A 14,989-nucleotide genomic window follows, 5' to 3' on the forward strand; every position below is an offset into this window, starting at 1 on the left:
GTTTCAAGCGTTTAGTTTGATTGATGCATTTGTGAAGGAAAAGATGCCAAAACGCAATGTTAGAATGTGAAACACTGAAAACTGAGAGCATACTGGTTTAAAACATTGTGAAGGAGAATAAATGATAACAGAATTTTGACATTTCTGGTGAACAAAGACATGCTGCATACAAAAAAAAAAAAAAAAAAAAACGTAACGTATAACGTAAAAGGCACCGAGATGACATAACAATACAGAGTTTGTTTGTAGTGAGTGGTTTGATGTTTAGACTGTTTTCGTCTCATAAGGACTACTATTTTGCTTAGTCTGCATGCTGCTTAGTACAGAGTCCTTTAGAATTCATGCGATCAGTTTTAAACGAGACTCGGGACATCATCAGAGTACATGGACTTTAGTGTTCATTACTGTCCTACTGTATAATGAGTTGCTTGTTTTGATGATCAAAATTCTTTGCTTACTATGTGAATATTTTTAAATGGATAAACCAGTCTTTGATTTATTATTGATGAGCCACAATCAAATGCATTTTAAAACATTCTATGCACACACAACTTTAACATTAGATTAGTTTATCTGTTGTTGCATGTTTTATCTTATGAAATCCCCCCAGTTAATTGGAGTTAATGTATTATGAATTTAATATTTCCTGTGAATCCATGGTTTACAGTGAATTTATATATATGTCAATCTTTCTCTTTTTCTTTGAACAACTCATCTTGGTTGTTTTATAATCAGTGCTTCTTGTGGCTTTATTGCTTTAGTAGAATGTGGTTGTCACTCCTGCAAAGAATTACATGTTCAGAACAGGATCAAGTGCTTATAATAGGAGTGAGGACTGAATTTAGATGTAGCTTCGCTAACATGTATATTTCTGTAAAATTACATTAGGTTTAATTAATTACCTTTTTTTCTAAGAACTTTGCATTTCTTAAGCCCAAAGTATTGATCAATTTTCATTTGAATACATGTTGTGTCATCAGTACATAATGCACATACCCAATTTTTCCAAATATGTGCATATGGTTAGTTATTATTGCCATTATTATGTTAAAAGATTCACTCAAAAAATCCCCTCAAAATAAGCTTTTGTTTCTTTTGTGTTTATTTTCATAAAATGAATTGTTTTATTGCCAAAAGTGAGTTTTAATGCAATAGAAGAATAATTTTGTTTCTATAATTCATCTTTTCGTATGTATATACGTATAAAGGTAAGTATATATGCAAGTGTTAGAAGGCCAAAACAAGTTTTAAAAAAAATTTCAATTCCCCTTTGTTGAAATTTTTTTTTTTTTTTTTATATTTTCCAAGTTAAGTTTCAACAGAGTTTTACATATTTTTGAAGTGTTTACTATTATAATTTTTATGTAAGTCTTTTTTCTTTTAGTTTAGCTGGAATTAAAGATTTTATTTGTTTTTTTTTTTAATTGAAAGTCAAAAAATTATTATTATTATTATTATTATTATTCCCTTGAAGATTTTTTTTTTGATTGACTACAGAACAAACCACTTGTGATTCGCCTAATCTACCTTACTTTAACACAATTAACACAGTTAAGCCTTTAAAGTTAAATACAAGTACCTTGTAAAATTACTGGTAAAATATGTATCCTCATCAAGGTCAAATTCAAAAGTAATTGGTTATTAAAATGTGTTATTGTAATTAAACATGTTAAAAAATGCATGTTTATTAAACCTCACTTGGGAAATATCTGAAAATGAATCACAATTTCAAGAAGGACTAATTATTTTTTCTTTATTTACAGAATAGAAAATATAATATAAAGTGAACATTTATCTGCCGCTCTATTTTAAACAACCACATTGACATTATTATTAATAATAATTCTATTAACTTTTGGAGGTAAAAGAAGAACGGACTACGGTAAATCTTTTTAAACTATATTCCTGGATAGTCATGCATGCCTTCAAATAACAATATAGGCTTTGAAAGGCTCTGCATTTTACTGTTTATGAACACAAACATGCACATAAAAACAAAGTATGCTTTGGGCTTAAGTAAAAAAAAAAAAGTGCATCTAGATGATCTAGGTATATCTGCCCATCCTGCTGCCTCATGGCTTGTGTTAATTCCGTTATTGCTGTAATTTCCAGTTTGACCTGCTAGTGGAGCTGTTCCATGATGAGGAGAAAGCCACAAGTCCCACCGGTGCTGCCCCTGGCCCTGGAGGACGCACTCGCCTCAGTGTCAAACCAGACAAGGGCAAATCCAGCCAAGCCAGCAAAGAACACAAGAAGACAGTCGGACTGCAGGTGCAAAGGCGTTCCTCTTACGGCTTGTGCTGAATATCTGAAAGTTGTATTTTATTGGACAGTAGCTTCATTTCTCTCTCTTTCTTTCTTTTTGCAGTTCCGGAACTCTCTGCAGCTGCTGATGGAGACACTGAATGCCACTACACCTCATTATGTTCGATGCATTAAACCCAACGATTACAAACATGCCTTCACGTATGTTATTGTGCTCTGTTTTCCCACTATAGCTAGCCGTTTTCATATTTTTAAGCATACTCCTGCTTATATATTTGGATTCAGAATAGTCAGCTTTCTAGTATGGTACAGAATAAAGTATACAGAACATAGAAAATTAAGAACTATTTTAAATAAATTAAGAATATGTAAGAAATGAATTAAATTAAGAATAATTTAGAAATTAAGTAGGTTTGTGGCTACAAAAAAGGAGGTTGTTTATTTTAAAAGTGTTTTTGTTAAGATATTTATCTAACAGTGACCACAGCTGACACATATGTTTATTTCATGTAAGTGGGATTTTATGTAAACGAACAACTTGAAGTAGAAAGCATCATTGAAGTTGAGCTCGCAGAAATTGCATAATTTTCTATGCATGAGTGTTAGCAGATTTGACTGAATTGATAATTTTTTTTTTTGCAACAAAACGTTTTTATTTGTGATCAGATTCATTCAATTTAAGATCTTTAAACAGTCCGTCCAGGATTTTGCAGGGATATAATATATTGCACATATGTAATATAAACAAATGAATATTTTCTATATAATTCTATACAATAATACATTTGTGCATATATTGTACATTAGATCTCAAATCTGGAGCTAATCTTAAAGAATGATTAGCGATTACGATCCAAAAATTATTAGTTTTAGGAAAATGTATTAATCAAGGATTTTATTAAAGAGCAAGAATCAAGAGAAACATCTAACATCAATATATATATATACACATACATACAGTATGTACTGTATATATATATATATATATACACACATACATACAGTATAAATATATATACATACTGTATGTATGTGTGTGTGTGTATATATATATATATATATATATATATATATATATATATATATATATATATATATATATATATATATATATATATATATATGTATAAATTCTGTTGAAATTTTGTAGTTTGTGATTTTTTTATGATATTTTGCATTGTTTAAATGTATTATCTCTCCATTTCTAAAGATGTACAGTGACTAAAATATTATTTTGATAAATATATCCCTTAAATTAATCTGTTTTGTTCAAATGCACGAAATATTACCTATAGTCACTGAGAAATAAATATAAATATTCATTTTTAAAATATCAATGTTTTTCTCAAAATATATGGCATTATTTGCTTCAATTATTTTATTTACACCAGCATTGTTTATTTATTTATTTATTTTTGTTCTCAAGAACCACAAAATTCTGGAAGGACTGTTCAAAGCACACAAGAAACATGATAATCTTGAATGTTTCCAAGTTTATAGAAACTAGTTAGTCTAGTTCTTTGCTGTTCGATTCACCTTATTCTTTGAAAACGGGCTTGTTCAGTCATTAGATTTTTTTTTTAGCTTGAGACTTCCTGTCTCATTCACTACTATTCATTTTTAGACGTTAAAAACTGCTTGTTATTCTGCTTGTTGTTGCAAACTGATGTTTTCCTATTATTCTGCTTTGTTTGTAGTGTCATGAATACACTTGTTTGTAGAGCAAGCAGTTTCACAGTTCTTGACGTTTATCATTCCTAGTCATTTCTCCCATTGGCAACTGAATCAGAAGTTCTAAAACAATCACAAAAAACTTCCCGCATGTCCACATCAAAGAATAAGTTCAATAAAACATTTGAAATCTTTGGCATCTTATATAAAAACCTTGTAAAGTATTAGCTGGTAATATATATATATATATTTTTTTTTTTTTCAATCATGCACCAAAATGTTATCTAGTTTAGCCAAGACTAATTTTGAATGCGGTATATTTTTCACAACTATTGGTGACTACAGGATCACAGTGTTGCTAGACTTGTAAATATTTTGCTATTACCAGGTTTGACCCCAAGAGGGCAGTGCAGCAACTGCGTGCTTGTGGAGTTTTGGAAACAATCCGCATCTCTGCAGCTGGTTTCCCATCGAGGTACACTGAAGAACTATACATAACCCTACCTCAATTCCTTTTGTCACACTTTCTGACCATTTGTGCAACTGCTTTCGTTCGTCAGGTGGACGTATCAAGAGTTCTTTAGCAGGTATCGTGTACTGATGAAACAAAAAGATGTTCTGACGGACAAGAAGATGACCTGTAAGAATGTTCTGGAGAAACTGGTGCAGGTACAAGTTGGAGACTGATACTAGTCTATATGGGTGAACTCAATACAAAGAGCATAATGCTGTAAAGTAGCTTTAAAACACTCAGTATGATTGCAACATTAACAGCAGTCTTATTTGTGTCTTTTTTTTCTTTCCTCTTGATAGGATCCAGATAAGTACCAGTTTGGAAAGACCAAGATTTTTTTCCGCGCAGGTCAGGTTGCATACCTGGAGAAACTGCGTGCTGATAAGCTGCGCGCTGCCTGTATCCGCATCCAGAAGACCATCCGCTGCTGGCTGGCACGCAAGAAGTACCTGCGTATGAAGCATGCTGCCACGACTATCCAGAGATTCGTCCGTGGATACCAGGCCCGCTGGTGAGGGAAGGGGACTAGTGCATAGTGGGCGTAGCCAGACTACATTTCTGAAAAGCAGAACCATTTAAAAATATAGCTGCAAGCAGTAATTATCGGGGACAAGCAGCCAAGTGGCCACATCATAAACAAGCACAGCAACAAGCTACAGAGCAACTGGAAAAATATATAACTTTTTAGCAGCATGTTCTGTGCCAAATTTGTTGGAAATTGGGCTGATGATCTATGGAGAGTTCAAAACAACAGATATTCAAACTAATTCAAGATGGTGGACAGGAAGTTGTGTCAGTTAGGGAATTAATTATACCAATGTTCTTTGCATGATCCAAAGAATCTAGGAAGACAAGTCTTACGACAATAAACAAAACACTATTCAAAAGTCAGTTGATAAAATTTGTATGATGTCCACTGATAGAATTTAATTGTTTGTCAATTATACCCCGAAGGCGGCTCAAACTGATGTAGTTTGGTCAATGTCAGGTCTAGATCACACACTTTAAGTTTGGTTTCATTACTTCAAACCATTGCAGTGATTCAGCCTGTGATGTCATCTGGCAGCATTACATCAAGTTTTTGCATATGCTAAATGACAACAGTTTTATCTATCCACATGAATTCAATGCCTTTTACTCTACATGGTCTGACGATGATCCAAGTCAAATTTGGTCAAAATTGGACCAACGGTCTTGGAGGAGTTAAAAAAGAATGTTTTGAACTAAATCAACATGGCGGACAGGAAGTTTGGCAGATTACGGCATACAGTGCATTCGGAAAAATTTCATATTACTTCAATTTCCATATTTTTTATGTAACTGCCTTATTCCAAAATGGATTAAATTCATTTATTTCCTCCACAGTTTACACACAATACACAATGTGAAAAAAGATTTTTTGAAATTGTCGCAATTTTTTAAAAAAAATTAAAAAAACCTGAAACATCACATGTACATAAGTATTCACAGCCTTTGACATGAAGCTCTAAACTAAGCTCAGGTACATTCTGTTTCCACTGATCATTCTTGAGATGTTTTAGCAGCTTATTTGGAGTTCACCTGTGGTAAATTCAGTTGATTGGACATGATTTGAAAAGGCATACACCTGTCCATATAAGCTCCCAGGCTTGACAGTGCATGCCAAAGCACAAACCAAGCATGAAGACAAAGGTTTCAAAAAATTTTTCTGCTGCTGCTCTGAATGTTCCAATGAGCGCAGTGGCCTCCATCATCCATAAGTGGAAGATGTTTGGAACCACCAGAACTCTTCCTATAGCTGGCCGGCCATCTAAGCTGAGTGATCAGGTAAGAAGGGCCTTAGTCAGGGAGATGACCCGTAATCCGATGGTCACTCTGTCTGAGCTACAGCATTCTTCCATGGAGAGAAGAGAACCTTACCGAAGGACAATCATCTGTGCAGCAATCCACCAATCAGGCCTGTATGGTAGAGTGGCCAGACGGATGCCACGCCCCACCTGGAAATTGCCAAAAGGCATCTGAAGGACTCTCAGACCACAGGAAACAAAATTCTCTGGTCAGATGAGACTAAAATTTAACTCTCTAGAGTGAATGCCAGGCGTTACGTTTCGAGAAAACCAGGCACCACTCATCACCAGGCTAATACCATCCCTACAGTGAAGCATGGTGGTGGCAGCATCATGCTGTGGGGATGTTTTTCAGCAGCAGGAACTGGAAGACTAATCAGGATAGAGGGAAAGATGAATGCAGCAATGAGACATCCTGAATGAAAATCTGCTTCATAGTTCTCCAGAGTTGGCTTCAAAACAACTTGGTGAATGTCCTTGAGTGGCCCAGCCAGAGCCCACACCTAAATCCTATTGAACATCTCTGGAGAGATCGGAAAATGGCTGTACACTGTCGCTTGCCATCCAACCTGATAGAGATAGAAAGGTACTGCAAAGAGGAATGGGCACAAATTCACAAAGACAGGTGGGCCAAGCTTGTGGCATTATATTCAAAAAGACTTGAGACTGTAATCGCTGCCAAAGGTGCATAAACAAATATTGAGCAAAGGCTGTGAATACTTATGTACTTGTGAATTTTCAGGATTTAAAAAAAAAAATTGCAACAATTTAAAAAACTATTTTTTCACATTGTCATTATGGGGTATTGTGTGTAGAGTTTTGAAGAAATAAATGAATTGAATCCATTTTTGGAATAAGGCTGTAACATAAGAAACTGTGGAAAGAGTGAAGCGCTATAAATACCTTTCGGATGCACTGTAATTGGTATCTGTGTTGTCGGCATGATCCAAGGAATAATTTGAGACCAATTTCCTCATAATGCAGTCAAAAGTCATTACCAAATTTGTAAGCTTTAATAATAATGGCTAATGAATGTCTTATAACACCTGTAATGTCTTATAACACCTATAATAATATAATATAAGATTGAGATAAAGAAATGAGTATACATTTACGTCTGTGTTGTTCTTCCTTTCTTCACAGTCTTGCCAAATTCCTGCGTCGCACACGTGCTGCGATCATTATTCAGAAGTACCAGCGCATGTACATCCAGAAAACGTGTTACAAACGCAAGCAGGCTGCCGCGCTGGCCATGCAGTGCATCCTCAGAGCGTATATGGCCAGACAGCTGTACAAAGCGGTGAGGAGCAAATCTCTAATACACTCTCTCAATTTCATCAATCAGTCAGAGTCAGTCACAAGCACACTGCTCCTATTTGTTTTTCCAGTAACAGATACTTATGCTGTTTGTATGTTAATGCACATCAAGGTAATGTATGATGCTGGCAGGGTGGTTTATAATTAACACACTAGAAACCAGAGTATTATTTCAGGCATTTGACACATGAGCACTGAAAGCTGTTATTTACACAGCTAGAGAATTGAATGGTGTTAAAGGTACAGTTACAGTTTCTAAGCGAATGTTTCTAAACAGAACTTAGACTACAGCTCAAATCAGTACAGTTTTATTGAGCAAAGTTGGGTAAAATTGAGAGTAAAGACAGTTACAGAAGTAATACGCTTGTTTTAAACTTTCTGTTAATCAAAATAATCTGGAAATTAATGTTTTTTTTTTTATTAAGCAGCAAAACAGTTTTCAATGTCATTAATAATGAAAAATCATTCTTGATCACTAAAATGGCCAATTAGAATGATTTCTACAGGATCACATGACACTAAAGATGCTTAAATTCAATTGTATGTGATGATAAGTTTAGAAATTGTTCATAATACTGATAAGACTTTCGTTTAAGTCATAATTCACTGTATTAGCTACTGGCTTATTATCTGCCTAGTTTTGTGATATTAACAGATTTTTAAAAAGATTTTTATTCTACATCCCTAATCCTACACAAAATCTACAGCAGTGGAAATAATTATTGAAAGCATCATGTTTTATCCTGAGAATAATATTTATAAAGAAGCTGTTGACATGGAATTTAACCAAATTTTGGTAAAAACACCAACAATACAAAATACAAACAAATTCAAAATAATCTTAAAGATAAGTTGTGTGTAATAACTGTGAAATGACACAAGAAGAAAGTACTGAAAAACTGAAATTTACTGTATATAATACTTTATAAAGAAGGCTTTTTTGGTGATGGCAGCTTAAAGACGTCTCTCATATAGAGAATGAAGTCACTCAAATTGCACAGGTGTGATTTTTTTTTTCACAGATTTCAACAGTGTATAAAAATCTTGAGGGTTCTGTGGGTCTCGTCTATCAAATCTGATCTTTATTTCGTATTTTCTATTGGATTCAAATCACATGATTGGCTGGGCCATTCTACAGCTTGATTTTCTTTCTCTGAAAGAATTTGAGAGTTTCCGTGGCTGTCGATCATTGTCTTGATGAAATCTCCACTCTGGTTTTATCCTGCCTTTACACTGCCTTTCTACACCTCCCTTTCTTCATGTGTTCAATACTTTTTCCCTGTGTCATTTCATTTTATCACACATAACTTTATTTGTAAACTAATTAGATTTGTTTTCTTTGCATACTGTATGTGGATTTCTTTGGTTGCCATCAACATCCGGTGAAAATTTCAAATCAACAGCACCTTTAGAAATGTGTTTTCTGAGACAAATGGTGACGTGTTCAATACTTATTTACTCTGCTGTATACACAACTTCATGTTAATAGCATGAATCGTGACTTTAAAGTATTACGATAATAGTTCATAGAATAAAATGATAGAACTCATGGTCAATTAATCCAGCTTTGGTGAGCATTAGAGGTTTTTTCAGACACATAAAATATGTATCAAAAATGTTGAACTTTAATGCAGATTTCACATAAAAAATTATTATTTTCCAGCTTTTTTCTGATTTTAGTTTTCCAATTCAGTTGAACAAGACAATGTAAGTTTATTAGAAAAATATTTTAAGCTTCTAGCAAAGTAAACAACTAATTTGAAGTTGAATAAAAATGGTAATTCAGTAAAAAAGCTTGACTTTTTTTTTTTAATTTACTATATGCACCAAATATTATTTTAATTTTCTAGCGATGCAATTATAAATTAGCATTGCATTTTGAATAAGCAACAATAGCCAAATTTGTTTCAACCACAGTGTGTTTTGAGAAAGAGAGAGAGAGAGAGAGTTTTATTAACTTGTTTATTGTGACAACATATATGTATAATATAACGATATGTATATGTGTTTGTTTATTATTACTTATATTTCTTTTATCTATATGAATGTTCGGTATTTTGTTATTGCTTTGGCAACATTGTGATTTGTTTTACAGTCATGCCAATAAAGCTCTTTGAATTTGAATTTGAGAGAGAGAGAGAGAGAGAGAGAGAGAGCCTTGTCCTTTGGGTCAATTTTGACCTGCTAGCTATAAAACGATTGTCCTTTTGGTCAGATTTGACCTGCTACCAAGGTATTTTATAGCAAGCAGGTCAAAATTGACCCATATGACAACCGTTGTACCCTAAATGTGTACAACCTTCATAAAAATATTTTTAAAAAAAAGAAAATTATATATTTTTTCTAAAGTTGGGTCATTTTAGAAAAACTCATCAAACAGTCGACAGGAGGGTTAAAACAAAAATATCAATCTGATTCTGACATCCTTCCCACACACACACTGAAAAAATAAGGATTCATTGGATTTACTAATTGTTTTAAGGTAAGTGGTAGCATAAAATGTACATGGTTGAATTAAAACAAACAAATAAAACTGAGTAATGTTCAACCTAATTTGTAAATTCAGCCCATACAAATTGTTTGCAACCACATTTTAAAAAGTGTACCACTTGTTCAAACTACTTATTTAAATTGAGCTAAAACAAAACAATTATGAAGTTTTTTTTTTTTTTTTTTTTTTTTTGGTGAAACTTGATTTTTTTTTCAATACACTTAAATTAGTTACATTTAACATAATGAATTTGTGTTGGGACAACATGAACGAATTATGTGCACGCTTGCATTTTTTACAGTGCACTTACATTTAAAAAAATGTAGTAAATCCAATGAATAATTTTTTCAGTGCATTCTTCCCAGTTCATCCTAGCTTGTTGCTAGTTTGGAGTTTGTAAGTTTATTTTGCAGCCCATAAAGAGGATGAAGTAACAGTGTGGCGGTGACCTCATGTGTTTAGTCATGTGATCTCACAGGGGAGCAGGTTGTTCCAGTGTCGGGACTGTCCCACTGACAGACCACAGCAGCTGAAGCTGTATTATTACTCTTACTTGTCTCCCTCTCCTCTATTTTTCTTCCGTCTGAGCTCTGTTGATCAGCAGCAGATTACCAGGCAGGATGTGTAATATCTGCAAATTAAAAAGACAGAAGGTGTGAAAGAAAAAAAAAAGTGAAAATTCCACTCAACTACTAATGGATGATCGCTGTTGTTCACTTGTCTATTTTGGTAATGTTTTCTGATCATTGTCTTTTATTCATCTTGTGTTGTGTGTTTGTTTTTTTTAGCTGCTGCGTGAGCACAAGGCTGTCATTATTCAGAAGATGGTGCGTGGCTGGCTGGCTCGGCAGTGGTTCAAGCGCTCGCTCAAAGCCATCGTTTACCTGCAGTGCTGCATTCGGCGAATGCGAGCCAAGCGAGAACTCAAGAAGCTCAAGATCGAAGCACGCTCGGTCGAACACTTCAAGAAGCTCAACATCGGCATGGAGAACAAGATCATGCAGCTGCAGCGCAGGATAGACGATCAGGTAAGACACTTCACCCTGGGAGGCTGAGGCGCATTATGAGGTGCAGGCGCATCCCTGCAGGTGCTGGAAATCCCTGACAATGCTTGAACTTTAATGTAGTGTTTTTATAAGGTTGAAAAATAGTGAGTAGATTTTGGATAAAGTGCTTGCAAGTGTAATTGTGTTGCTTTAATAATAATTTATTTGATTAAATCGGTAATAATGATAAACTTTTTAAATAAATAAATAAATATATTGTATATGTATTTAATTGTTTTATAAATATTTTTATTAAAATAATATATAAAAATAGAAATATAAAATATTTTTTGTGCAGTTTTTTGCGCCCTTTGCTTAACGCATGGAGATTACTGCTTCAGTGCATGAAATTAAAATAAATATAAATTTACCATAAAAGATTACACATTTATGATGCGATTAAATTATATTTAAAGAGCCACGAAACCCTCCTGTCTCAGCCTGGGCATTTTCTCACCTCTAGAAAACAATTCAAGAAAGTGGGTGAGTCCAGCTCTGTTTAGGTGGGAGTGTCGGGGGGGAGAGAGAGGGAAGGGTTTGCATAAAAATTGGAGTTTCAGTTTTATGGAGACAGATAAGACTCAAAAGTAATTAAAATATTTATTTATATTCACAAAAAAATTTCACATGCTCAAAATAAAAATACATTTTCATAAAATACGTTTCACAAATGCAAAACACCATTTGCAAATGTACAAAAAGTTTTGAATGTTTAAAACTTGCGAGTTCATCCTGAATGAGAATGTGCAAATCCTCTTTCACGTACGACTCCCCCTGGATACGTGTGTGTGTATTTTTGAGACTTTCCTGCCAGACTCAGGGCAACTCGTACCTTTCAGCCAATCAGAGGAGAGCTGTAGTCAAGGACACTTACTCTGCACTCTATTTGCGCATACTGTTCCTCTCCAGCATGGCGAACGGAGAAAGCAGCAGTCGCAGTCGCACTTTTTTTCATTTATTTATTTATTTGACCATAGCCTCACTCTTTTTATCCATTACTTTGCCACAGCTCCGCTCTTCTTATTTATTGTCTCGCAGCCCCATAAGTAAAATGTAGCCTGCAGGGTAATGATGAGGATTAAGTATTATTCCGGCCACACAATCAATATCAGTGCCATTGTGGTCCAGCGGTCAGCACTTTGGGTTGCCCAGCCGTCAAACCGTGTTCGATCCTCACCTGAGTTAATTTTTTTTTTTTTCATTTTTATTGTTAAGACATACAAAACTGTAAGGTTGTTGAACATTTGAAGTTCTAAAGCAGCTGTTTTCTTGAAAAAGACGTGATAGTGTCATTAGAAACTGAATTAGAAATGACCTTATTGTAATATAGTCAGTCCTGAACTGAGGTGGGCCGGTCTAAGGCTTGAAACTCCAGGGCTGAAAAGAAAAACTGAAAAACAGTTTATGTTGTCATATTTTCATTGTCAATTTTTTAGTTTCTAGTTTAATAAAAAAAATAAATGCATAAGCATCATTTAAAATGATTATTTATATAAATATTACGGAATGATAGGGTATATTTTACATATTAGGCAACTAAAGCACAACATCAGCCTGTTTACGTTCATTAGATATAACCAGGGCCGGAGTGGGACTCCTTTTCAGCCCTGGAGTTTCAAGCCTTAGAAATCAATAACAAGCAATTTAATAAGCCTCAATCAATCAATAACAATCAATTTAATAAGCCTCAATCAATCAATAACAATCAATTTAATAAGCTTAATAATAATGTACTTCATCATGTGCCATTTTGATCTGTTTAAAATCAATTGTTATTTTTGAGTTTACATATGAAGATGTTTTGTTGATTATGATGAAATGTATTTATCTTTGAATATTTTTTTTTAAATGTATTATACTGTTCAAAATAAATTAATCAAATCAAAATCAATCAATAAATCAGTCATACCATCAGTCTCAAAAATGTGTTTAGGGGTTGTTGGTTTTTATCATATATTATGCCATAGTGACATTATGGAGCTCATACTGTAGGACAAAATCACATATTCAGAAGCCCAAACTGAGCAAAACTTTGAACATTCTTACATTTCCAGTAAGATGTCAGTTTAGATTTCCCAGTATCATTTTTGAGAAGTTAATAATTAAATGCGTAGTTTATTAAACAAAACTGTTGTTGTACTTGTGAGGTGCAACAAATATAATACGTTGGTTTATGTGATGTACAGTACAATTAAAAATAACAAAATGCATTATATCTGATACTCACAATTTATTATGATTTTAATTTAAAAGCATGCATGGCTAATAAAGTAGAACTTAAAATATTACTAACAATATGGAAATTCACTTTAAAGAAAATTTGTATCTCTACATAAGATCATGTATGGAGTTATAAAGTAACTTTATAATGTTAAATATGACTAAATTGATTTTCTGTTTTGTTTTTCCTCTAGAACAAGGAGAACCGTTCCATGAGCGAACGTTTGAACACTCTAGAGACCAGCCATGCTGTTGAGTCAGAGCGTATGCGCGCCGAAGTGACGCGTCTGCGGGGAGCAGAGGAGGACGCCAAAAACAACGCCAACAAAGTCACATCTCTTCTGGAGGAGCTGGAACGACTGCGCAAAGACCTGCAGAACACACAGAAGGAGAAGAAAGCCATTGAGGACTGGGCTCAGACCTACCAGGACGAGATGGAAAAGGTAAAAGCTGTTAAGTGCCTAATCTAATTTGTTAACTATACTGTTTGCAAACTATATAGTTTGCAAACTATACTGAATACTGAATCCTATTAAGCATTACCAAATATTTCACTATTTGATAAGCATAAATGATTCTAAGTGTGCAGATTACACTTACCGGCCACTTTATTAGGTACACCTGTCCAACTACTTGTTAAGGCAAATTTCTAATCAGCCAATCACATGGCAGCAACTCATGCATTTAGACATGGTGAAGACAATCTTCTGCAGTTCAAACTGAGCATCAGAATGGTGAGGAAAGGTGATATAAGTGACTTTGAACGTGGCATGGTTTTTGGTACTAGACGGGCTGGTCCGAGTATTTCAGAAACTGCTGATCTACTGGGGTTTTCATGCACAACCATCTCTAGAGTTTACAGGAAATGGTACGGAAAAGAGAAAAAATCCAGTAAGCGGTAGTTCTGTTGGAGCAAATGCCTAGTTGATGCCTGAGGTCAGAGGAGAATGGTTCGAGCGGATAGAAAGGCAACAGTGTCTCAAATAACTACTCGTTACAACCGAGGTATGCAGAGAAGAGCATCTCTGAATGCACAACACATCAAACCTTGAGACAGATGGGCTACAGCAGCAGAAAGCCACACAAGGTTCCACTCCTGTATGTGGTGGAAGGAGATTGGCATCATGGATGTGCAGCAACTGCGTGATGCAATCATGTCAATATGGATCAAAATCTCTCAGGAATATTTCCAGTACCATGTTGAATCTATGCCAGGAAGAATTAAGGCAGTTCTGAAGGCAAAAGGGGGTCCCACCTGGTACAAGTAAGGTGTACCTAATAAACTGGCCGGTGATTGTATATAGGGTTACCTGGTTTTTCTTTCACAAACTTCTGGAAGTTATGGTACTTCTGGTTTAGTGTCATCTGGATTAATGAAAACACAGCTAACATGACAAGTGACTACAGTACATACTGCAAAGATTGAGTTTTCATATAAATGTAACTGTTGAAACTCGGGTGATTGACATAGTGATAATCATAGCAATGAATGAAACAAAAATATCATCAAAATACTTAGGCGCTAGAGCTCCCTCGCTAAGAGCTATGAATAATTGGCTTTAACGAATCAGTTTATTTGAAGCATTCGTTTAAATATTCTGAAAAAATGAATTGGAAATGAACTCATTCATTGATTAAT

General features: G+C 34.4%; 1 protein-coding gene across 22 annotated transcripts in view; it reads left to right on the forward strand.

Annotated features, from left to right (window-relative positions):
- myo5aa (myosin VAa) overlaps positions 1-14,989 on the forward strand; it is a 154,671-nt gene that overhangs the window by 95,879 nt on the left and 43,803 nt on the right. For 15 of the 22 annotated variants that reach the window (XM_068214929.2, XM_073930023.1, XM_073930022.1 and 12 more), the window contains 8 exons: positions 2,113-2,271; positions 2,369-2,466; positions 4,325-4,411; positions 4,497-4,605; positions 4,750-4,961; positions 7,420-7,576; positions 10,873-11,112; positions 13,545-13,793. In XM_068214929.2, coding sequence (XP_068071030.2) covers positions 2,113-2,271; positions 2,369-2,466; positions 4,325-4,411; positions 4,497-4,605; positions 4,750-4,961; positions 7,420-7,576; positions 10,873-11,112; positions 13,545-13,793 — 1,311 coding nt within the window. Of the gene's footprint in view, positions 1-2,112; positions 2,272-2,368; positions 2,467-4,324; positions 4,412-4,496; positions 4,606-4,749; positions 4,962-7,419; positions 7,577-9,785; positions 10,738-10,872; positions 11,113-13,544; positions 13,794-14,989 lie in introns of those variants that run through there. The other 7 variants (XM_073930032.1, XM_073930034.1, XM_073930035.1 and 4 more) reach the window with 1 other exon arrangement.

Source organism: Danio rerio, chromosome 18 (genome assembly GCF_049306965.1).
Source record: "Danio rerio strain Tuebingen ecotype United States chromosome 18, GRCz12tu, whole genome shotgun sequence".
In the NCBI taxonomy this organism is placed as follows: Eukaryota; Metazoa; Chordata; class Actinopteri; order Cypriniformes; family Danionidae; genus Danio; species Danio rerio.